Source organism: Cibotium barometz, chromosome 45 (assembly GCF_041138505.1).
Source record: "Cibotium barometz isolate CiBa-2024 chromosome 45, ASM4113850v1, whole genome shotgun sequence".
Taxonomy (NCBI): domain Eukaryota; kingdom Viridiplantae; phylum Streptophyta; class Polypodiopsida; order Cyatheales; family Cibotiaceae; genus Cibotium; species Cibotium barometz.
This window is the reverse complement of record NC_141090.1, coordinates 21,093,042-21,119,491: the sequence shown is the minus strand read 5'-3', so window position 1 is coordinate 21,119,491 and position 26,450 is coordinate 21,093,042. Positions and strand designations below refer to the sequence as shown.

The following is a 26,450-nucleotide window of genomic DNA, read 5'->3' as shown; positions in this document are numbered from 1 at the left end:
CTGCCATACACGGAGTGTTGATTAATGCCCACAACGAGACTCAGACATGGGTATGATTAATTACTGCTCTCACCCATATCAAACTGCTACCAGTTCAACTAGTTTAAACTACCTGCTCTTGAAATTCCTTGTGGAATGCCGAATCCGTTGAGAGAACAGATGGCATCTCTGCAGTCCCACTGAGGGCATCAGAAATAAGTGATATAAGAATCACAAAGAGAACGGTGTAAGCAATCTGCAAAAACAAACGTACAACATAAATTCCAGGGTAGTAATTACCAAAACTTGTAATGTAGATGCTGCTCTATATGGCCATGCAGTTGCATCTTTTAAGTTCAAAAAAATAACAGGCATGCTGCATGCATCATCGGTAAGAAACTTTTAACCAGTCATTGGAGCAACTACCAGAAAGATACAATATTTATAGCAAAAGAGCACCTAAACAGCTAAAAAAGACTAACAGCACACCTGAAGCTTCACATTTTCCTGAGAACTCTTCAAGGCATGCGAGCAGTCTTTCAGCAGAGAATAAAGCTCCTTCATTTCTTGAGGTCCTGAATCAAAGAAACCTGAATGTCAGAATACTTCAGTGCAAAACTCCACAAACTCAAGTATGAGATGCACTGTAATTAGCTGAGAGCGTTCAAAAAGAGCAAACAAGAGTCAGTTAGAAAAATGATGATACCCAAGTATGAGATGCACTATACAAAGCAGCTGAGAGTCAGTCAGAGAAATGATGTGACACTAGGGACCAAAGTTGGGTCCCATGTGCACCCCTGCCTAATAGTCAGAGAATAAGAACCATTTTCGGCATACACAAACTTTCCCTTGCATGGACGATAACAAAGACAAAGAAAAAAATGAGAGATTCTCAAAGATAGATATAGTTCAGTAGAAGTGAAGAATACAAACAAGATTACAAAAGAAAATGCAGTAGCTTACAATAAAACGAGTTCCACATACACGAGATACACCTGACCGACATGAGACCTGATGGTTGCAAGACAACTGCACTTTCATATTGGAAACCCCATTGAGCCCTATTTTCAACATCGTTAAGGAAAATGCCATGAGTTAAACCCTATCTTGGCTAACACATCTTCAAATATGATGTGTTCATATGCCATCACCTTGTACATGTTAGAATGACAAGGTGTTTCCATTTTCTTTTTTTACCACATGCATAGGTTCTAGAGAAGAACCAATTTCAATTTCATAACTCTCGAAAAACTAGACTCGCATTACTAAGCCAAGAATATGAGTACAAGTGAGGGATTGAAAAGAGTTGCATAGAAAGGCTTCTTTTATGCTGGATCTCTTTGCAATAATCATGCATCACAGCTTCTGTCTTCTCAAGCTCTAGCTTTTGCAAGAAGGATGCCAACAATCTCAAGCAACACCTTGGTCTTGATTTTACAAAGCTTCCCACAACTTCTCACCTTTTTAAGGCACAAACCTGCAATCCCAATATCACGTCATCGGAGCTAGGAGCCCCCTCTCCCCCCCTCCTTGTGCTCATGCTTCAGCAGCCCCCCGTGCCCTCCTTCATTCATGCACCTCCCTCTTGCTTCTATACACTCTCTCCCCTTCGCACCCTCCTTCCCCACCTTATTTGTCAAGACCTTAAGACACTTGGAGAAGAAAACTCTAATTTCTCAATACAAAAATTAGAGCATAACATATACTTGCATAAATTAAAAGCATAAACCTTAAAAAACCAAATAAAATAAACAAGAAAACAATATTTTATACTTTTCGTAAGTCCAAGACTTTATATTAATGCTGAAAGCAGGCGCTTTTTTTTAAACATATAAATACGGGTGAGTGGTACAAAGGCCACACTCTACCCAAGGGAGATTCGACCCATTCATGTGTCAACGGTGACCTCTACTCTATTCTAGTATAAGACCTTAGCCTTACAAAAATATAGATGCCTAAATATAAAAAACCATAAAAGATGTTCACACGTCTTCCAAAATATCTCATAGTGATCCAACACATGTTCCACCCGTGATTAACACATAATCCGCCACTCGTTCTTCGCCTACATCGAAAATAATATTAGTCAGTGTACACAATTGATTAAACACATTAATTCTAACCATATCATACCAAAGCACACAGCTTGATTAAACACATTAATCTAAGTAAATGATATCAATAAAAAGCGCATCCAAAAAAAAATCCCGAAATAAAATAATGGGCGTCCCCATAGAGATTATGACTAACATTACTCCAGTCCACATCTCCCTGTGTGCGCACTTTAGCAGACCCTTGTCCCCTCCTTCTTTTGCACACATCCATCCTCCCACTCTCCTCTGTGCCACCGTCTCCTCGTTGCATAGTGCACCCTCCTCCCCCACCTTCCTCCAGCCTTCCCCTCCCGCCCTCCCCCAACAAACACACACACCCCCCTCCCTTCTTTTTCGCCCCTATATACCCCGCCCTCTCCTTTGTCCCCCTGCTACTCCCATTGTTGCTCATCCCAAGTTGAGTACATTCAATTGAGGGTTATCTTTTGACTTTACCAATTAGGACTCCTCCATGGCAGCCATTCCATTATCCCCGCCCAAGGTCACCCTCAATTGTTCTTTTTCGGAAACGGAACTCCAGCTCTTGACTTCACTCGAAGCATGTACACTGGTGTGCAAATATGTCGACATTCATCTAGCTCGAGGCTAGATTCGCAGCCTCTTGCAATCAGCTCTCCTCGGAGAGCCTAGAGGTATCCATATATCCAGTTTCTCAGCAATTGATACATGGTGCTCTTCCACGCCGTAAATACATCATGGAGGGCACAAAATTCTTACAGCTTCTTTTAAGATCAACATCTAGGGTTTTATGGACGACACATCGAAAATAATATTAGTCAATGTACACAATTGATTAAACACATTAATTCTAACCATATCATACCAAAGCACACAGCTTAATTAAACACATTAATCTTAGTAAATGATATCAATAAAAAGCGCATCCAAAAAAAAAAATCCCGAAATAAAATAATGGGCGTCCCCATAGAGATTATGACTAACATTACTCCAGTCCACATCTCCCTGTGTGCGCACTTTAACAGACCCCTGTCCCCTCCTTCTTTTGCACACATCCATCCTCCCACTCTCCTCTGTGCCACCGTCTCCTCGTTGCATAGTGCACCCTCCTCCCCCACCTTCCTCCAGCCTTCCCCTCCCGCCCTCCCCCAACAAACACACACACCCCCCTCCCTTCTTTTTCCCCCCTATATACCCCGCCCTCCCCTTTGTCCCCCCTGCTACTCCCATTGTTGCTCATCCCAAGTTGAGTACATTCAATTGAGGGTTATCTTTTGACTTTACCAATTAGGACTCCTCCATGGCAGCCATTCCACCATCCCCGCCCAAGGTCACCCTCAACTGTTCTTTTCCGGAAACGGAACTCCAGCTCTTGACTTCACTCGAAGCATGTACACTGGTGTGCAAATATGTCGACATTCATCTAGCTCGAGGCTAGATTCGCAGCCTCTTGCAATCAGCTCTCCTCGGAGAGCCTAGAGGTATCCATATATCCAGTTTCTCAGCAATTGATACATGGTGCTCTTCCACGCCGTAAATACATCATGGAGGGCACAAAATTCTTAGAGCTTCTTTTAAGATCAACATCTAGGGTTTTATGGACGACACAAATGACTTGAACCCAAGGGCTACTAGGCCAAGTGATACTTGTTGCAAGAATTCACAGAGATTCACCAACTTGCCCTATTAACAATGTTGTGAAGTGAGCAAAAAACTTGATGTCGTAGACTACTCGAGAGGCCTGATTTGCATTGTCAATCATGAGCTCCCTAGAGCTATGTGGAAGATTGAAGAACAAACTATGCAGAGTTTTTTGTCACACAAGATCACCCGCTAGAACACAAAAGAAGAAAGCTGAATTTAAGGTTACTCAAAAAAAGTTCAAGATGCATGTATGGTTTATAATAAGAAAAAGTTCAAGATGCATGTATGGTTTATAATACTACTAAGCACGAATCCCTCTGATATGACTAGAAAACAAGGTGCATGCTTAGGTTACATGCCAAAATTACATACAAGGGGTTACTAAGAAAGAGCTTAGGCTACATGCATGGTTTATAATACTTCTAAGCACGAATCCCTCTGATATGACTAGAAAACAAGGTGCATGGATAGGCTACACATCAAAATTATATACAAGATTTACAGCATCTACTGGTGGAATCAGTTTCTGGGACACAAGATACACGAGCGTCATGAGAACCAGACTTGCATTAATTGAACAAGACAATAAAAGAGAGAGAACTTTCTTTTAAACCTTACCTCCTCTCTATAGGTGGCTTTAACCACATTGTTCTCTTGACTAGTCAATGCATCACTTGACTTTTAATTCTAGACTAGAGACACCTAACCCTATGAGCAATCAAAGGGTTATTTGTTACCTTGAAAGATGATATTGAACCATCTCTTGTTATCTTTGTCTATGGGGACCCTCTCCATGAAAAACACAGAAACCCCACAATTGAAGGCTTTTTTATAGTATGCACATATCCTATTCAAGAACATACTTAGGGTTTGTAGTTCTAGCACCAGTTGCTTTTTTCTCCTTATGGCTGTGAGGGTTCTTGTTGGTGATGTCGTCTCTTGCACGTCAAACATGGACTTTTTATTGATTGCATCAAGCACCACCTAATCTTCATAGGTGCCAATATCCGTGGAAATCAAAGCATTGTACAAGGGAACAATGGGTCCCACCAAATCCATGTCATACTTTGGGCTTTCTATAACTTGCATGTTTGGCTTTGTCCTAGCTTCAATTAACTCTGCATCAACAAAATATGACTCCATCACACTACAAGTTCATCATGTTCAAAGAGATCAAGATGGTCTATTGTCCGACGATAAAGAATTGTGTAAACATGTTCACGAAGACTCTTCGCACGAACCACATGTTGCAGCATCTTCATCTACTTGGCATTAGATCACAAAGGTAGTTCATCCTCGGGTGAGGGCATATCAATGCACCACTCTCATATTGTAATGTCTAAGGACCTGCTAGCTCATATTTGTGTGACTTACTGAGAAGTAGATATGGTTGGGCAGCAGCCTTGGCATCCCCAACATTCCCATATTCACACAAGATGGTTGTCCAGGAAGCAAGATGGTGTAGAAACCACTTAGATAAGATTTGGTGCATTGCCAAACAGGCTAAATGCTAGAGTGAACCGCTATTCCATATAATGGTATACACATGGGGTAGGTAGACTTTACTCTTTGATACCCTGTTCAAAGTTTCTGGGACCCAAACAAGCCCCAAGATGAACCCAGATGGGCACGGGACGTGCAACTATAAAGAACCGATTTTGGTGGTCCCTTTATGGACCAGTTCACACGGACAGTGGTACTAAAACTGAAAACCAACGGGGTCTAGTCATGGCCCCTCGTGTCTCCAGGCCTTTATAGAGACACTATCAGCCCTTTCTCCATATCATTCATCAGTCATCACAAGGAGTTTAAACCCTAGCTTCCATTAGCATTCAGCCTCTATCTCAGCAATTCCGGATCAACCTCAAATCAGTAATATAATATTGTTCTCTATCTATCTTATTGTGCAGTAAAGTTTTGTGTTGTGAAAGATCCTATTTCTTACGAGTGTTGTCTACATACTCCACACTCTCACAATACTCCTACACATTAATGTTGCATGACAACTAAGCAAATCCAATCGTGACAAGCTGAGGTGTTGGATACCAATACAAAGTTTTCAACAAGCTCTACACCATGGCATATGATACACGTCAATTAATGACATGACTCAAAAGTAATTTGGCATTATCTCTGAAACTCATTACACCTACATCTCCACCCAAATATCAAGCCTCTAAAAACTATTCCAGCCTTGAAAAAACGGTTTGAACCTTTAAAGGCACGCTCTTGCTGAATTGAAGCTATAAATAGCTGTGAAACTTAACCGGGTCAAAAAGAAAGTATTGACATGCAGTTACACTTCAGGTCAACAAACAGGAAACTTATGGAATTTTCCACAAATCTAGTAATCAGCTTTTGTACAAAAGCTCCTTGACACTCAAATACTAGAGACCTCAGAGAGTGTTGTCAAATAAGGCTTACCCATACGGATGATCAAGCATGAGAAAACTAAGCATTGGCATAAGCTTAGCCGTTCTCTCAGAGCCACGTTACTCCTCCTTACAAGAGTGCCTCTTGAATCCACCATGAATTGTTCCACCCCAGGACCACCACAGCCAGCAGGTTCCTCGCGATTCAAATCCTTCATATCCAAAAAAGTTGATTACAACTACAGACAATCATGAACTAAATTGATGTGTTTTTATTGAAATTGCAAACTTTTCAAAATACACTTCCACTTATTTCCTTAAGTTCACATCTTACACAAATATATGTATGGATCACTTCTATTACTTCACACAAATGTGCATGCACATGTATGCATATATGTATGTCAGGGCCATGTCCTGAGGAACTAAAGATGCCAAAGATCACGGTATGGCTGCTTGTGATTGTCTGTATTGGAAAGGCAATAATTGTCATTGGTCCGTGCATAACAATACTCGGGGTCACCCATGGAGATAGAAGCAGCCATAGTAACCTTTTTTCTGCCTCCAATGTCCCTTGCATGTAAAGATGGATACACAATGAAAACGAGTACATAAAGAGGTCCACCCTCTTTCAGTTGATGCACCAAGAGGACAATTTAAATAGGCATGCCTCCACATAAATAGATCCAGACATTTCCAAACCCAGACTGCTCAAAGAAACACTCATCTCATTTATAAAGATCCACACCATGTGCATAGAGAAACACTTAAAAGCGATCCATTGTATAATGAGTTGTAAAAACCAATTAAATGGTGCGCAATATTGCCAAAAATGACAGCACAAAAAGCCTCAAGTCCACTTTCAAAATAGTGGCCTCGAAATAGGAAGAGTACTTTGAGTTGAAATACTTCTCTACCTTGATGAGTGTAATTAGTCTTTGCCTAAGTCCAGACTTTAATAACCCTTCCAAATATTGTTGGATATCAACCACAAGGTCTGCATCAAGCTCCTCATCTAATACCACAGCCTGTCATCCCGACAATTCATTAAGTTCCACATTTAGAGTGAAGCTGATAAGCCCCTTTCCCCAATCCCAAGGAAGGTCAATAACTTTTAGACTTCAACGCTTAAAGATACCATTTTAAGTAACACTCACCCGAAGAAGTAGCTGTAATGTTGTGATCAAAGCCCTCCTTTCTGTGAACCAGAGACCTAAAGAAAGCCTCAAAATTTCTAAAGGTTCACGACCAAGTAGACTCCACTGTAAAAATTGTAACAAGCACATTCAGCATAACAACTAAAAGCATGTAACCTAATTTCAGCTCAATACACTACAAATCCTACCTCTTGATGAGCAGCAACGAGAAGACTAACACACTCAATCTCATTCAGGTGAAGATCATCACTCAATTTCAGAGCCTGCAAATACAACAAAATTTATACTGAAACCCTTTCAGTACCACAGTCACCTTCACGAAACTCTCTTAAATAAGCTTCTCTCATCAGGTGTGTGCATAAATAAACAAAATGGGCTAACCATTCTATCACCCAAGTGTGGTAGATTGGTTAGCTCATGGAGTTGTTATTCATCTCTCTCTCTCTCTCTCTCTCTCTCTCTCTCTCTCTCTCTCTTACATATCCCCATCACTCATTGTACCCTATACCTGGCATAGAAGGATCTAGATTTTTCATCTTGTATAATCTCAAAGTCAGAGATCTTAGCTATCAGTTTTCAGTTTTATTTTACGGTTGCTTTTTCTTATTTCAACCATGACGAGATTTCATGGACACTATGTTTACATCATTTTGGTCTCATAGACCCTTTGGGTCTTTTGAAGACGTTAATATAACTTTCTTTCTTCTCTATCCCCCATGATGGTAGAGGCTCTATTTCAGACCATAGCCTACATCAAACGCATCAGAGGCACGGATCCCGAGAGACTACCCCGCTTGGCCATGGAGTCCTCACACAGTATTGCCACAGAGGGCCATCACCCATCATGGAATGCTGCAGTAGATGAGTGGTTCTCAGCACATGGGCTCGACATGGGCACGATACCGTAGAGCTATGGAGGAGAGAGTCCAGAGGCTACACCAGCGCACAACAGATGTGAGAGTCCTCCTCGCCCCATGCCCCATGTATGATGTACTACATGCCACCATCTCCGGGTGGAATTAGTAGTATACCACCTATCATGAGTGTACATCTATAGCATGCTAGACAGTGCCTGCATAGTGAGCTGAATACGACTAGGATTAGCTTTTCATTTCAGTTATTCTTTCCATGATACTCAAGACATGGACTTGTTGTATACAGATTTGGCTCATAGGCCAATCTGGCCTTCCGTAGACGTTAATATATCTTTTCTTTCTTTTCACGACACAGTTCGCCTCGACACTCCACACGCCAGCTGCCATGTACTTCCCTCACACTTGGCCATTCGTCACACCTCCGAGCAAGAATGTCCCACACAGAAAGGCTGGTACGATGATGAATGAATGCCATGAAACCTGTGTCTGCCTCATCCGAGAGGAAGCACAAGGGATCTGTACACATCGCCAAGCGCACGTGATCTTTCGCAGCCTCATGCGGAGGAAGAAGCGAGCCTACCTGGTGAAGTTGGAGCTTGAGTTGTACCATCTTTTCTTGGGACAGGACAGCAAGGAGGCGTGGCGAATTTTCCAAACACCCAGAGCCCAAACACCTATTACATCACCGGAGACATGGAATGCTTCTGCTACCTCGCTCTACCAGATACCCGGACAGCCACCTCTCCCCCGACCACCAGAGAGCCGACTCGCCTCGTCCACCTTCTTCTCCATTTGCATGATCCACGACACCATTGACAAGTTGCAGAATGGCCAATCCCAGGATCATGATGGATTAGTGGCGGCAGAGCACCTTTTGCATGCGAGGGATGTGCTCACACCACTCTAAGCCCACCTGTTCAATCGGGCCCTTTGCGAAGGTTTCCCTGCCAGTTGGTCAACAAATACTATAGTGACGATCTTGAAAGCAAGTGATCCTACGGTTCCGAGTAACTATAGGACCATTATGGTTGGCAACGTGCTAGCCAAGCTCTATGGATCGGTACTAGAGCATGAGTTGAGTAAATGGGCAGACACATCAGCATCGGGCACATGGACAGGCGGGGTTCAGGAGGGGATACTCTACCCTAGATCACATCTTCATGCTTCGGGCCATCGTCGAGGACGACAGAGCTCATGGGAGGAGAGTATATTGTTGCTTTGTGGATTTCCGCATGGCCTTTGACACAGTACCACGACGGAGGCTAATGCAGAGGCTACGAGACATGGGGGTGCCCGTTGAGATGAGATGGGGAGTCTTAGCATTGTATGAGTTAGTCAAAGGCCGGGTCCGGGCTCCAGGAGGGATGTCAAAGAAGATCACCTGCACTATTGGGGTGAAGCAAGGTTGCCCACTATCACTCACACTCTTTGGGCTATACATTGATGAGATCTCCAACTACATTGACAGACTAGGAGGACCTAGAGCTAGATTGGGAGGAGTGTTGATCCCTATATTGCTCTGTGCTGAGAACATTGTACTTATCTCAGGTACACAAAAGGGCTGCAGAGACACCTGGATGCATTACGGACCTTCTGCCAAGATAGGGAATATACAATGAACCTTGGGAAGACCAAGGTAATGGTGTTTAACACCTCTCAATAGCGGGCCAACCGGTTGCCTGAGTTCACCTATGGTGGGGAGACAGTACAAAGAGTCAGGAGATATGTCTACCTGGGGGTCACTTTTGCTAGACCGCGCTTTACCATGAGGAGGGTGGCGGAGGACAGATTGATTAAAGGATATGCTGCACTCGGAGCCTTGGAGAGCCAGTGTGCACACATCCAATTTCATGAGCCTCGAACGAAGCTCTGGTTATTTGACACATTGGTTACACCAGTGCTTTTGTACAGTGCTCCCATCAGTCTCTATCACAGGCGGAGGAGTGGATCTACAGCAAAGCAGCCAGCCTCGAGTGGAAGGGAGTTTTATGATGGGTGGGAGTAGATGGAGAGACCACTAGTGATAATGATCTCCCGCATGTCAGGAGTAAATCATCAGTACCACATGAGATAGTCTAGGAAGGGATGGGAGCCCCACCAATCGTAGTTGAGGCCCTCTTCTAGACGGTCACTTTCATACATAGGCTATGGAGCCTCCCCAGGCACAGATAATCTAGACTCGCACTAGAGTCATCCAGACAGCTCGCATCACAGGGCGACACAGAGTGCTAGTATGCCCAGACTAGCACATGGTTACAGCTACATGGTATGCATATGGACCACCTTCCACCTTTACAGTACAGTCTGGACTCCCCCTTCCTGGAGTTGAGCCGGAGTGAGCTCAATAAGATCATCAGGATGGATATCATTCAGCTACACATAGCATGCAAATGGATCACACCGGCCGAGCCACTAGGGACGAAGATGGCTTTCTACCGAGAGCATCTTCTCCACTTATCCCCTGATGGTTTTGTTGTCCGCCCGAGGTACATGGGCATTCACCTCTCTCATGGAGTCAAATGTGCTATTGGCCAGATCCGCACGTCTTCACATCAGCTGAGGATAGAGACCGGTCGATATGGAGAAGTCTCCCTTGCCCCTGAGGATCGGATTTGCCAGCTCTGTCAGCTGGAGCCAAAGACTGAGGAGCACTACATATGTCAGTGCCCAATGTACTACGAGATCCGAGGGCACTTTCATTGCCTCTTCCGAGATGGATTTGGGCCATTGTCCAGAGTGATGGACTACTCGGACCAACGTTGCCTTGGGCTTTTTCTCCTCGACCTACGCAGACACCGAGACCACATCCTATGCTCCAGACGGGGGGGGGGGGGGGGCATGTTCGAGAGCCAGGCCAGCGCACCCTTAACGACTTCTTCATAGCAACGACCCCACACACCGTTGACCACGAGTCGACTGGGCCCGCACAGCCACCTCAAGGAGTCACCCTGGAAAGAGCTGGAGAGCTATGTAGAGCACGGAATCCATGACCCACTGGGCCATGGCCCCAACCGAGACATTATCAAAGGATACAGGCGATATTGGCACGACGTCGTGTGGCGCTTCAACCTGCCTATGCTAGATCAACCTGTGCAAGACATTATGGGATGAGTCTATTTCAGCTGCTTCCCATAGCCTACCATTTTTTTAGTTCCACACTTTTATTAGATATGCCTTTTTCTGGCAATTGTATCACGCCACTGGTTCCTCTTTGGCCACATGTTATAGCTAGTTATTTTTCAGTTTATGCTTTTCATTTTCTACTCGGGACATTTAGTTTTCTTGAGTTTTGGATGTATTGGTACTTTTGTCTCATAGGCCACTTTGGCCTCTTGTAGACGTCTCTCTCTCTCTCTCTCTCTCTCTCTCTCTCTCTCTCTCTCTCTCTCTCGGGACTTTAATGCTCGAAAGGCTCAGTACCAGACCTCCTTCTTTGACACTTCGGAGGAGATGTTGAGAGAGAGAGATGTGGAGGAGATGTGTTTGACCCGGAGATCACAGGATGAGGTGGAGTGTACTGAGTATGGGAGATACCTCTTGGAGATGGGGACTGCACATGGGCTGGCCATTTTAAATGGCCTAGAGAGGTATCCACTTGCCAGTGGCTTTACTTGCTTTCCACACAGACATGGGGCCAGCACAATGGATTACGTTTTAGCCTCGCCAACCTTCATCCCGAGTATCCAGGATTTTGCGATTGGCCCCAGGCCCATCGGAGTTACGGTGGATCATGCACTTCTCTCCTTTACGGTGGATTTCCACTACAGTACCCGCCAGGTTGGGCAGTCCTCCTATCACCCGAGATATACCTTCTGTAGAGAGACTAATGGAGTATACACCGCAGAGATCTACAGCTTGTTGAGTGCAGAGGATCCACAGAGGCCATTAGCAGAGCTCACACAGATCCTGACAGAGGCTTTACATACAGCTGCAGCGACGGCCTTCCCACACACGCAGCCCACAGTACGACCACATCCTGGGAGCATGCCCCAGAATAGTTGGTATGATGATGACTATAGGGAGCTCAGAGCCCGGCTACAGAGAGAGGTGGCCACAGGTGTTACTACATATAGGCAGTCACCCATCATCTTCCGATCCCTCATTCGGCGGAAGAAGAGAGCATTCTTAGCTCGGCTGGAGAGAGACATCTATCAGTTGTTTTTGAGTCAGGATTCTGGGGAGGCCTAGAGATTGCTTAGAGTGCACCCCCCGCCTCTGGCCATTACCTCTCCAGATACATGGGGCGAGTATGCAGCCTCCCTCTACACAGTACCAGAGCAGCCACCACTACTGAACCCTCCAGAGCCTTGTCCACCCACTTCTACCTTCTTCACAGCAGAGATGGAGAAGAGGACCATCAACAGATTGCATACAGGGAGGGCACAGCATCATGAGGGCATTGTCGAGCATTTCATACATGCTAGAGATATGATTGCAGACTTGCTAGCTCTCATGTTTAATAGAGCCATGTGTGAGGGGTTTCCTGGGACTTGGAGTACTTCCACGATTGTGCCGGTACTCAAGTCTGGAGATCCGAGCCTGCCGACTAACTACCGCACCATTATGATTGGTCACTTGCTGGCCAGGCTATATGCCTCTACTCTTGAGCATGAGTTGAGCAGATGGGCAGAGAGACAAGGGGTCCGAGCTCAGGGACAAGCCGGTTTCAGGAGGAGATTCTCTACTTTGGATCATATCTTTACCCTCAAGGCTATCATTGAGGAGGGCAGAGCACATGGGAGGAGGATCTACTGTGGCTTTGTGGATTTCCGCAAGGCCTTTGACACACTGCCCAGAGCTAGACTGATGCGCAGGCTGCAAGACTTGGGGGTTCCATGTGAGCTCATTTGGGGTATTACGGCACTTTATGAGACAGTAGTAGTTGGGCAGGTGCGCACTTCAGAGGGACTCTCCCAGCCAGTACACTCCACTATAGGGGTGAAACAGGGCTGCCCGCTCTCTCTGACTCTATTTGGACTATACATTGATGAGATCTTTGATTATATTGGGACACGAGGAGACAGAGGAGCCCAGTTAGCTGGCACTTGGATACCTCTGCTCTTATATGCTGATGATATTGTGCTTATAGCAGACTCACCAGAGGGTATGCAGAGGCACTTGGATACTTTACATGCTTATGCACAGGACAGTGGGCTCTCAGTTAACCTTGGTAAGATCAAGGTTATGGTGTTTAACACTACAGCTCATTGGGTCTGGAGATCAGCGCCTATTTTCACTTATGGGCAGGAGACAGTGGAGTATGTTGACTCATACACATATCTTGGAGTGGTGTTCACTGGGCCCACATTTTCCATGAGGGGGGCAGCAGAGGCCAGATTGACTAGAGGATATGCAGCACTAGGAGGTCTAGAGAGGATGTGCTCACAGGTACAGTTTCAGGAGCCACGCACTAAGCTGTGACTTTTTGACACGCTGGTCACATCGGCTATGCTATATGGAGTACAGATCTGGGAGCCTAGCCTAGATAGTCACAGTCGATCAGGACGCACATACGATGGATGGAGATCGATGGAGAGACCACTTGTGTCCATGATCTCCAGGATGATTCGGGCTAAGGCCTCGGTACCCCATGAGATTATCCGAGCCGATATGGGAGCACCACCGATCGTAGTCGAGGCTCTTGCCAGATCAGTGTCCTTCATTCATTGTTGGGGTAAAGGCGTAATGCCCACCCTTATAGTGTGTACAAGCCCATAAGTTATAGTACATAGTACACTTAGTACTTTTAATGTACTAAGTGCACTATGTGTACTAGTGCAATATACATGTGTGATAGGGGAGTCACACACTCATATCTTCATGAGTTGACTTATCCCCACAACTCTCTCTCTCTCTCTCTCCCTTGTTCTCTCTGTGTATGTCTCCCACATGAATTAACCTAACCCTAATTCTCCCATTTCAACTGGTATCAGAGCAAGAAGCGCCTCCCTCCCCTTTTTTGTATCAGATTTCTGTAAGGCGTGGAGTGAGTGAGTGAGGCCGATCCTGTGAGAAACGGAGACAGCACTTACTGCTGAGGCAGAATGAGGTAGTGGGCGCCCAATTTGCTTGCACAGATGCTGTAGCGCTGCTACTCGGCGAAGGCGAGAACCTACCATAAGGCAGCGAAGTGCAGGCAAAGGCGAACACAGGCTGTGTACCAGAACCAGGCAGCGTTAAAGGCGAGGCGCCTGGCCACAAGGGAAGACACGCAAGGCGAAGGCTTTGGTCGTCGGCTGGCGGGCGGACCTCATCGCGTGTGGGTTTCGCTCCTCGTCACTGGTGCCTACGTGTCCCTTGGTTATGCTACTTGAGTCGGCGGCAGCTAGGCAAAGGCAGGCGAGCGAAAACCCATGAGCGTTGGGCGAAGACGTTGGCGAACGTGGGCAAGCGTGTCACTAGCCGTGAGACGTCACCTTCTCTAAGGCGCCGTCTACTGTGTAGCACAGCAACCAGTGGCGCCGTCAACAGCACAATCAACGTGTCTGCAATCAGCAACGAGCACCTGCAATCAAACATCACCAGCAGCAGCATCATCTATACAGCAGCACCAAATTCATCACCCCCCTTTCCTGCAACAAAAAATCAGAAATCAAGGTATTCTGCTTCAATCTTTTTTGGGATTTGCAATTGAGCAAGTACAATCATCAATTGAGAAGGTACAGGTGCCGAATTGCTCAATTTCTGAGCAAAATTGGCAAAATTGGGTGACATTGGTCACAATCAGGATCAATTTGCAGGAAATTGGATGTCGAAATTTAGGGCTTTTGATGTAATTGTGCAATTAAGCACTCATACATGCTATATGATGTGAGAAATCGCACATTTGGGCAAAATTGCAGCAAATTGCAGTGCAAATCAAGGGGCTTTTGTGCCGATTGGATTGATTTGCATGCAGGCACTCGCATTTGATGCTGTGGATAATGTGTTGATGCCTTACAAGCACTCAATGTGCCTGTAAATCAAGGGGCTTTCATGTATTGGATGTATATGTGGCCAGGGGGAAGCATCGCGAAGACTTTGGATGCCTTCATGTACGTCAATGTACCATGTATGATCAGCAATTGATCTGAATTCAAGGGGCTTTTCAAGTTCGTATGCTTGTTGAGCTTGGCAAAGCAGCAGGCAAGACATTTATGCCTTGAATCCTCACAAAAATCAGCTTGCAGTCAAGGGGCTTTTGCCCAATTTCTATTCGGGACTATTGTATGCAGTGTACGAGACTGTAAAAGTCTGATTTTCACTCTTTTGGACAGCCAGGAGAGCATTTATTGCTATTGTACCTGCTGGTACAGATTTGGCACAGCTTTGTGCAAGTTTTGGCATGGCTGTACACTGTTTTGAGTGACCAAAAGGCTCAATTTCAGCTGCTGTACTTGCCGGTACAGGTTTGGTACATTATTGGTGAGCATTTAGTACTGCTGTACAGTACTTTGGAAGGGCAACAAAGCACATTTAAGGTGCTGTCCTAAATCTGCAGCAACCAGATTTTGGTGATTTCATCACATAAAGTGGGAGAAAAGTTGCATTCTTGCTTCCGCAGTGGGAGATAAAGCTTGGGAGAACAACTGTGAGCACTTTGTGTGCTTTTGGTGCAGTGTTTGCACAGTTTGCAGGGAGTCAGGCATTGACAGGTTGCATATTGCTATGGCAACCACAGGTGAGAGCTCTTCATTGCTTCACATCAAAAAGCTTGAAGGCTCACATAACTATGATATTTGGCAAACCCAGTGCTATAATGTGTTGCTCCAAAAGAAGTAGCACAAGCCTATCAAAGAAAGGGGTGTAATGCCCGCTTCTCTTACTGCTGAAGAGTGGGAAGATATGGATGAGCTGGCAAGATCTACTATCATGTTGTCTGTGTCAGACTCTTTACTTTTCAGCATTCGTGAAGAGAAGACAGCTTGGGGAATGTGGCAGAGATTGCAGGACTTGTATGCCCAACAAAGTGCCTCAAGCAAAGTGTATTGGTTGAAGAAACTCATAGGTCTTCAGATGAAGGAAGGGGCGTCTATGACAGCCCATCTAAATGAGTTTAATGGTATTGTCAGCCAGGTCATTAATCAAAAGTTGGCAATGGACGATGAGTTCAAAGCCACTTTTCTGTTATGCACTTTGCCAGAGAGTTGGGACACATTCAGGACAGCCACTAGCAATTCGCATGCTATGCTGTCATATGCAGATGTTGAGGGTGCTCTTCTTCAAGAAGAGATGAACAGGAAAAACAACTCTGTTGGAAAGTCCAATGCAATGAATGCACGTGGGAGATCCCAGCAAAGGGGAAAAAGCCAAGAAAGGGAAAGGAGCAAGTCTCGCTCCAAAAAGGATTTGGAATGCCATTATTGTGGCAAGAAGGGACACATTAAAAAGCAATGCTACAAATAGAAAAATGATCAAAAGGAAAAGGGAAAAGGCAAAGACAAAGAGAAAGATGAAGCCAAAGATGTAAAGCCAAAGAGCAAAAGTGGAGTCAAGATTGAAGAAATCAATGTGTCACATGTGGGTGGCAGTGAGGATGAGGTCCTATTTACGTCTTCACTTGATGCCCATTCACTTCTTACAGGTGGTCATGGTATACACTCATGGATCATTGATTCAGGTGCCTCCTTTCATGTCACAGGTTGCAGAGACTTGTTTGTCAAGTATACTGCTGGCAATGAAGGAGTGGTTTATTTGGGTGATAACCATGCATGCAAGATTCTTGGCAGAGGTGATGTGAGGCTTGTGTTTTCAGATGGCTCACAGCTTATGCTCCATGATGTCAGGCATGTGCCTGAGATCAAGAAGAATCTGCTTTCTACGGGACAGCTTGATGATGCTGATTATGTTACCACATTTGGTCGTGGAAAGTGGAAGATTTGTAAGGGCTCACTGGTTGTTGCCAGAGGCTCTAAGGTGGACACTCTTTATTTCATGCATGCAGGTGTTTGTCATTATGCTAATGTAAATGCAACCGAGCTGCCGGAAATTTCTGTGTGGCATAGCCGGTTGGGACACATGAGTGTCAAGGGAATGGAGCAATTGTCTCGTTTGGGTTACTTGCCTTCTCTAAAGCTTTCAAGTTTTCAGTTTTGTGAGCATTGTATATATGGTAGGCAACTACAGTGCCCCCACAAGAAAGCTCTTGGACAGAAAGATGCTCAGTTAGAGCTTGTGCATACAGATGTATGTGAGATGCCTCAGCTTTCTTTGGGAGGGGCAAAATACTTTGTGTCTTTTATAGATGATGCCACACGCAAGGTGTGGGTTTATCCTCTTCGTTTGAAGAGTGATACATTCTCAGTGTTTGAGAAGTTTGTTGCTCTTGTTGAGAATCAAACTGGCAAAACACTGAAAGCTTTGCGTTCCGACAATGGTGGAGAGTACATGTCCAAACAGTTTCAGGACTTTTGTGATGCTAAAGGCATCAAGAGGGAGCTCTCTACTCCTTATGATCCTCCACAAAACGGGACAGCAGAGAGGATGAACAGGACCATTCAGGAGAAGGTCCGTTCTATGTTGTCACATGCTGCATTACCTCATGGTTTTTGGGCTGAAGCTGTTATGACAGCCGTTCACCTTATAAATAGGTCACCTAACACGAGGCTTGGTGGGAAAGTGCCAGAGGAAGTATGGACAGGGAAGCCTCCGTCATACAAGCACTTGAGAGTGTTTGGTTGCGTTGCGTACGTGCACATACGCAGGGAAATGCGCACCAAACTTGATCCTAAGTCTCACAAATGCATATTCCTAGGATATGGTGACAGAGGTGAAATGGGGTATAGACTTTGGGATCCCATGAATAGAAAGATCATACGCAGCAATGATGTCATTTTTGATGAAACATGCATGTATAAGGAGCCTGCAAGGCAACAGGAGCCTGGCAGAGTCATCTTTGATGATGATGGACATCATGGACAACAACAAAGGGCTGTAAACCAGCCATTACAGCAGGAAAACCAGCCCTTAAATGGTGCTGCAAATGGTCCAAATGGACAGCCAGAGATGGCAGAAGATATCCCTATGGATATACCACAGTTAGAGGAGATACCAGGCATGATTTTTCAGCCTTATGGCATGGAACAGGAGCCACCAATGGGTGATATGCAGGCTGGACAGCAACCTGCAAATGATGGTCATTGGGTACGGAGGTCCACTAGACCCTCCAGAGCCCCTAACAGGTTTGTTCTAGGGGTTGACTACTTGATGCTCACTGACTGTGGGGAGCCCTCATGTTATAAGGAGGCCTTACAGAGGGCAGACAAGGCTCTTTGGGAGCGTGCCATGAAGTCAGAGATGGATTCTCTGCATAAAAATGGAACTTGGAAGTTGGTGCATTTGCCTGCAGGCAAGAAGGTTTTGCCATGCAAGTGGGTTTACAGGCTCAAAGTTGCACCTGATGCAAAGCCAAGATACAAAGCCAGGTTAGTGGCTAAGGGCTTCAAGCAGGAATATGGTGTGGACTTTGATGAGACTTCTCTCCAGTGGTCAAAATGACCACACTTAGAGCTGTGTTAGCTTTGGTTGCGCATGATGATCTGGATTTGATTCAGATGGATGTGAAGACTGCTTTTCTTCACGGTGATCTCCATGAGGAGATATATATGCAGCAGCCAGAGGGTTATGCAGTGAGTGGAAAGGAGAAGCTTGTATGCAAGCTGAAAAAGAGTCTTTATGGGCTCAAACAGGCACCAAGGGAATGGTATCATAAATTTGATACATTCATGAAATCCCAGAAATTCAGGAGAAGTGACATAGATCACTGCTTGTACACCAAGAAAGCTTTGGATGGCAGTCTATTGATCCTCATCTTGTATGTTGATGATATGTTGATTGCCGGGAAATCTCGTAAGGAGATGGATACCTTGAAGCAGAGGCTGCATTAAACCTTTGATATGAAGGATTTGGGTGATGCAAATCACATCTTGGGTATGCGGATACTTCGGGACAGAAATCAGCATGTGTTGTATTTGTCTCAGAAGGAATACATTGGCAAAGTCTTGCAGAGGTTCAATATGGACGGGGGGAAGAAGACTAGTACTCCTTTGCCTCCATATGTGAAACTCAGTGCTATGGACAGCCCACAGTCAGATAGTGGCAGGGCTGAAATGGCCAAGATTCCGTATGCTTCAGCTTGTGGCAGTCTCATGTATGCCATGGTTGCTACTAGGCCGGACATTGCATTTGCAGTGGGAGTGGTTTCTAGATACATGGCCAACCCTGGCAAGAAGCATTGGGAAGCAGTGAAAGGTGTCATGAGATACCTGAAGGGCACACAGGATATGTGCATATGTTTTGGCAAACAGGATGCATTAGTGCATGGTTATACGGATTCGGATTATGCCGATCATCCAGATAACCGGAAGTGTACTACCGGTTATGTGTTTACATTCACAGGAGGTGCTGTGTCATGGATATCCAGGATGCAGAAGTGCACTGCCTTATCTACTACAAAGGCCGAGTATATTGCAGCCACAGAGGCTTGCAAGGAGGCATTATGGCTATCTCGGTTAGTGGTTGATTTGGGCTATACAGGGGATATTCCATTGTTGCATTGTGATAGTCAGAGTGCCATCCAGTTGGCAAAGAATCTTGTCTTTCATGCAAAGACGAAGCATGTGGATGTGAAGTATCACTTCATCAGAGAGGTGATAGAGAACAAGCAAATTCAGCTTGTTAAGATTCATACGGATGACAACCCGGCTGATCTGTTGACAAAGAGTTTGCCTCCGGAGCGGTTTGCTCATTGCAGACACTTGATGGGCATTGGATGAGGCCAGTTTCAACCTTGATATGGCCTTGTATATTATCATGTACATGCTGATTTTTCTTTTCCTTCATTTAAGGGCACTTTGCCTTTAAGTGGGAGGTTGTTGGGGTAAAGGCCTATGCCCACCCTTATAGTGTGTACAAGCCCATAAGTTATAGTACATAGTACACTTAGTACTTTTTATGTACTAAGTGCACTATGTGTACTAGTGCAATATACATGTGTGATAGGGGAGTCACACACTCATATCTTCATGAGTTGACTTATCCCCACAACTCTCTCTCTCTCTCTCTCTCCCCCTTGTTCTCTCTGTGTATGTCTCCCACATGAATTAACCTAACCCTAATTCTCCCATTTCATTCATAGCACCTGGGAGCTTCCCCGACACCAGTATGCACGACTTGCTTTAGAGTCCTCTCATCCGCTAGCCATGGAGGGAGACACTTCATGTTGGTATGCGCAGATAGCATCCTGGTTTGAGCTCCACGGGTTCAGCTTAGACAGACTTCCACCCTTCCAGTACTCTCTAGAGGCACCCTCTCTCACCTTGACACATTCTGAGATTAGTAGAGTCATCAGACAGGACCTCATTCAATTTGACACTAGGAGGACATGGCTAGAGCCCTCACAGGAGTTAGGGACGAAGATGGCTTTCTATAGAGACCATCTTCTCCGCACCACTGAGGATGGCTTTATACTTAGACCGAGCTACATGGATACCCATTTGTCTCATGGATTGAGGTGCGCCATTGGGCAGATCCGCACCTCTTCACATCAGTTAGAGATAGAGACAAACATTTAGAGGCATACCTTCAGGGGACAGGATATGTCAGATTTGTTGGATAGAGCCAGAGACGGAGGAGCAGCACATCTGTCGCTGCACAACATATTATGAGATTCGAGGGCACTACCATTGCCTTTTCAGAGAGGGATTTGGATCACTGGCTAGAGTCATGGACTATTGTGATCAGCGATGCTTGGGTTTTTATCTCCTGGAGATCCGCAAGCTCAAAGAGTCCATTATGAGGAGCAGACGCCCAACTGGCAGGGAGTCCACACAGAGACAGATTACTGACTTCTTTAGAGGGACTACCCGGGAGGACACACAGTCGACAGCCCAACAGTGGGCACCCCATGGGACTCTAGTTGAGAAAGCTATCCAGTTGGGCAGATCCAGACGCCCGAGGGTTCGCGGATCCTTACATCAGAGACGGTGCCTACACCGGAGGATTCAGAGCATCATTGCAAGGCATCGGGCTCGTCCGACCAGGCATCTCACTATGGCAGATATCCAGGCCATCCGGCAGAGACCCATGCTAGAGCTCCTAGGATGATTACCACTCCAACCATATACTGTTGTACTCACTGTCACTTTTGTACTCCCCCATATTCATGTATTCATGTATCCATGTACTCATGTACCCCATTTTGACTAGTAGCATTACCTTCCCACTCTCCCTAGTTGTTGCTTCCGAATGCTCCCTACTGATGTATTGTAGGGCTAGATACTTACCTTCAGTCCTTTCTTTTCTTTTCCAGATAGTGTATCAGATGTCACATGGTTGTAACTTTGGTCTCATAGGTCACTTTGGCCTTTTGAAGACGTTAATATAACATTTCATTTCATTTCTCTCTTCTCGAGGTCTCCTTTATACATAGCACTTGGGCTCTCCCTAGAGACAGATATGCTCGCTTATGTTAGAAGTCATCTCCTGTCTAGATTTATACACCAGGGCCTTTGTTGTGGGTGTGCCCGCCCTTAACAGGTGTTTTATCATTTTTCCTCGCTCCCCGTATTTTTCCCATTTTTCTGTAGCATGGGAGGCAGTCTAGTAGTGGCAGGAGGACCCTGAGCCTGGCCGACTGCATCTGTCACATGGCCGACTGCAGTGCATGAGTCGTGGGTCTCTACTGGTGCTGGCCGACCCATTCAGATGCTGGCCGACTGTGTTTATCCAGTCGTGGAGGTTCCTGTGTCCAGTCGGCTGCCCCACAGCAGGCCGACTGCTGATGTGGGGGCATATATATAGGCCCCCAGCCCCATACCACTATTTGTATCATACCGGGATCTTCTTGTGTATATCAGAGCAGAGTTACACGCCTATATCTCTCTCTCTCTTGTGCTGTATTTTTTCTACATGCGTTTTTTGCTCTTGTGTTCCCAGATCTGGTCATCATCTGCGCTGCGTATTCTGACATGGTATCAGAGCCCTAGGCTCTAGTTAGGTCTTGGGATTTGTGTGAGCAAGAGGGGACTGTTTTGTGGCTGATTGGTGGACTGTTTTGGGCTGATCGGGAAGAGAAGGTGCAAGAGGAAGGCGGGCTGATTTGCTGGACAGCCACTTGCAGGTTTTCGTTCTTCTTTGTTCCCACCCACCCACCCTTTTCAGAGTGCATCCCCGCTATGGCAGATCTGTTTGAGATGGCCGAGAGACATGTGAAGATCCCTACACTCCCCATGTTCCCGGTGGACCGTCAGTTGGACGGGAGCAACTACGGCATATGGAAGGTGATGATGGAATCCGTTCTGGAGTCTTACGACCTCGCCGATTTCGTCGTTGGTGTTCCACGACCGGAAGTAGAGGAAGGGGAGTTACCGTCGATCCGAAAGGACCGGGAGGCCCAGACACAGATGTGGGATCGTGTCAACGCCAGGGTCCGTTCGTTTATTTTCCTCAACTGCACACCACAGGTAATCAATCATGTAAAGCACATGACGCTAGCCAGAGGTATATGGCAGCATTTGGCCTCACTTTACAACAGGGTATCGCCCATGAAGAGGATTTCCTTGGAAGTACAGATGCGGGTTATGAGCCCTGCAAAGTCGTCGACGATGCGGGAGCATATTAACAAGCTGCAGGCTCTTCAGCAGGAAGTTCTTCAAGCTGGGAAGGAGATATCATCAGAGGATATGGCCATCACGTTGCTGTCACACTTGCCCTCTTCGTACTTAGCATTTTACTCCTCTTTGATTACCAGTGGCAGGCTCAGCACCATCACGTGAGAGGAGCTTGTGCCCATGGTCCTGGACCAGGAGGAACGATTCACGAACCCTCCTCGGGGTGGAGGTTCGGAGGCCTTAACTGGCCAACGGTCGAAAGGCCATAACTCGGGCAAAGGGAAGGCTTCATCGGAGAAGTCTCCTGAGAAGAAGTCCGACGCTGACCGCGAGAAACTGAAGGCAGAGAGGACCTGTAATGATTGTGGCGAGAAAGGCCACTATTGGAGACAGTGTCCCAAGCGGAAGACCGAGAAGGGTGAAGATTCCTCAGCAGCAATCATGAAGACTCCGGCTTTTGTGCACCTGGAGGTGATGGACACCGATGCTTCATTTTCTTTAGGTAGGGAGGAGATTGGAGGACTCTCCGCAACGGATACTCGGGAGTGGATTCTCGATAGTGGTGCTTCCAGGCACAGGATCTCTGCAGGTTTTCTGGTCGTATTCTTACTGGGGATACGTCCACTATCCCAGTTCACAGTGAGGGCAGGATGGAGATAGTTCCCGATGGCAGAGGGGGGAAGCATTCCTCCCAGGTGTTGTATGTTTTGGCACTTGGTTTTCATCTGTTGTCAGTGCATCAGGTTTGCAAGACTGGCGTACGGGTGGAGTTTGATGAGCATTTTGTTGCTCTCCGAGACAAAGCAACAGGCCAAGTGGTTTGGGAAGGTGGAGTGGAGAATGGGGTTTACAGGCTTTAAGCACTCTCTCTCCCAGGTCCTCAGGATTGTGATGAGTGGCAGTCTGGTAATGGCCACTTAAGTGTGGATACGCTGCAGGTGCGGGCTTTCCGAGACCAGGTGGTGGATAGCTTGCCAGTAGATGGCAGCAGTTGGCAGGAACTTTCCAGTACTGATGTTGGTAGTTCTTGTGTTCGTGAGTCAGAGGAAGCTGAACAGGTCACTTATGCTCTGATGTCTCGTAGTATTCGGGACATAGAACTTCCAGTAGTTGAGGATGTTCCTTCCACGGGGACCTTTCGGAAAGCCAGGCAGGTGGCAGGTGATTACTTGCAGAAGGAGGTGGTTTCTCCAGGCTTTGTGGTTCCGGAGTCAGAGGGGGTGGTTGACAGGTTTCATCAGGTTTCCAGGACTTGTTTGTGCACCGTAACAGGTGTTGATCCTTGTGAGCAGTGTGATGCCTTTTTGACTCAGAAGCTGTATGGTTCATTGATCTGGTTGATGGACACCAGATTGGACGGGAGCTTCCTGAGGCGGTTGAGCTCATGGTTACGGATGACTCTTTGGGAGGCAGGATTGCGTTTCTTGTGGTTTCTGCGGCATGCGAAGGATCAGGGACTCTTGTACACAAGAGGGGGATTGTTGGATGGAGTCCGGCTCCACGATTGGAGTGACTCAGTTTGGGGAGGAGATCCGGACAAGAGGGGATCTACTTCAGGCCCAGGAGCAGTTTTACGGAGCAGTTGGAGACAGTCATCTTTTGCCTTGTCGAGAACAGAGGCAGAGTACCGGGCTGTTTGTGATGCTGTTTGTGAGGTGGTGAAGATGCAGAGGTTGCATGGCAGGTTTGGGCTTCCACTGGAGGAACCCATGGTCATCCAGTGGCACTTTGTTCGTGAACAGATCGTTGCTGATGACATCTTGCTGGAGTTCTGTTCCACGGAGAATATTACGGTGGACCTCTTCACGAAGTCGCTATCTCAGGATTTGCTCAAGCGGCACCCCAGCTCCCTGTGGTTGGTTACACAGCCAGGAGCTGAGAGGGGGTGTTAGAAGTCATCTCCTGTCTAGATTTATACACCAGGGCCTTTGTTGTGGGTGTGCCCGCCCTTATCAGATGTTTTATCATTTTTCCTCACTCCCCGTATTTTTCCCATTTTTCTGTGGCATGGGAGGCAGTCTAGTAGTGGCAGGAGGACCCTGAGCCTGGCCGATTGCATCTGTGACATGGCCGACTGCAGTGCATGAGTCGTGGGTCTCTACTAGTGCTGGCCGACCCATTCAGATGCTGGCCGACTGTGTTTATCCAGTCGTGGAGGTTCCTGTGTCCAGTCGACTGCCCTACAGCAGGCCGACTGCTGATGTGGGGGCATATATATAGGCCCCCAACCCCATACCACTATTTGTATCATATCGGGATCTTCTTGTGTATATCAGAGCAGAGTTACACGCCTATCTCTCTCTCTCTCTTGTGCTGTATTTTTTCTGCATGCGTTTTTTGCTCTTGTGTTCCCAGATCTGGTCATCATCTCCGCTGCGTATTCTGACAGCTTAGCCCTGGAGTCTTCACGACAGTTGGCATCACAGGGAGACGGATCATGTTGGTATGCACAGATGACAGCTTGGTTCCAACTATATGGCTTTAGTATGGACAGGCTATCTCCATTTCAGTACTCCCTGGATGCACCCTCCCTCTCTCTCTCACGGGCAAAGATTACCAGACTTATCAGGTTGGACTTGACTCAGCTGGACACTAGGAGGACATGGATACAGCCGACACACGAGCTTGGTACGAAGATGGCTTTCTATAGAGATCATCTTCTCCAACTCACGGAGGATGGGTTTGTGATTAGACCCAGCTACATGGATACTCATCTTTCTCATGGGGTACGGTGTGCTATAGGTCAGATGCGCACATTCTCACACCAGCTAGAGATTGAGACTGGCAGATTCAGAGGAGTACCAACTGAGGCCAAGATTTGTCAGTTGTGCCAGATGGAGCCAGAGACAGAGTTACATTACACATGTCACTGTCCAATATATCACGAGATACGAGGCCGCTTTCACTGCCTGTTCAGAGAGGGTTTCGGACCACTTTCTAGAGTCATGAGATACCAGGATCAGAGATGCCTTGGATTATACTTGCTGGAGCTACGTAGACATAGAGAGAGTCTCTTGAGAGGGAGGGGATCAGCGAGGGAGAGACACCTACAGAGGCAGATTACAGACTTCTTTCGACCAGAGATTGAGCAGTCAGGCCAGCAGACAAGGCGAAGGAGTGGCGACAGATCTAAGCGGATGCAGGAAGAAACCCTAACCCTAATGCTCAGAAACCCTAACCCTAATGATCTGATACCAATGTTGGGTATGGGGGAAGAAGCCTGCACACAGACACACACACGGAGCTGCAAGAGAGAGAAAACAAGTGAAGCTCAAGAGTGCTAGAAAAGATGTACTCAATAATGATAATGAAAGTACAATGTGAGAACATAAAGTAGCCTAGGGCAAAGTGCCCAACACACATAAGTGTGTTCACACGGGAAAAAAAACCTGTGTCCAGTCACAAGGAAAAAGTGCCCGTGAGTAAGCTGTCTTCACACCTGAACTAGCCGGGAGTGGTCATGACCAACATGATCTTGAGCTCACCTCTCCTCCAAGGTGTGTGGTCAGAGCACCAACAAGGAGTGCAAGTGGTAGAGTGGACATGATGCCTGGTTGGCAAGGGACTTATGTCTACGCCAAGGGTCATGTGACTGACACCTTGTTTGCATGGAATCCAATGGAGAGTAACATGCGTTTGACGTCACCGGGGATTGGGGAACGAGTAACTGCTCCTTGGAGTTGGATTCGATTTAGAGTATGGTCAGAGAAACATGATTATGATCTGGACTTAGGGAGCCTATTTTGTCTCGCCCATTTATTTT

At 46.4% G+C, this 26,450-nt stretch overlaps 1 protein-coding gene across 2 annotated transcripts in view; it reads right to left on the bottom strand.

Annotated features, from left to right (window-relative positions):
• EMB3142 (nuclear pore complex protein (DUF3414)) overlaps nucleotides 1-26,450 on the bottom strand; it is a 96,242-nt gene that overhangs the window by 33,310 nt on the left and 36,482 nt on the right. The window contains exons 3-8 of one of the 2 annotated variants that reach the window (XM_086783137.1): nucleotides 7,413-7,487; nucleotides 7,225-7,329; nucleotides 6,985-7,095; nucleotides 6,120-6,279; nucleotides 469-554; nucleotides 113-235 (exon numbers count right to left, since the gene is read on the bottom strand). In XM_086783137.1, the coding sequence (XP_086639263.1) occupies nucleotides 113-235; nucleotides 469-554; nucleotides 6,120-6,279; nucleotides 6,985-7,095; nucleotides 7,225-7,329; nucleotides 7,413-7,487 (660 nt within the window). Of the gene's footprint in view, nucleotides 1-112; nucleotides 236-279; nucleotides 356-468; nucleotides 556-6,119; nucleotides 6,280-6,984; nucleotides 7,096-7,224; nucleotides 7,330-7,412; nucleotides 7,488-26,450 lie in introns of those variants that run through there. The other variant, XM_086783138.1, reaches the window with a different exon arrangement.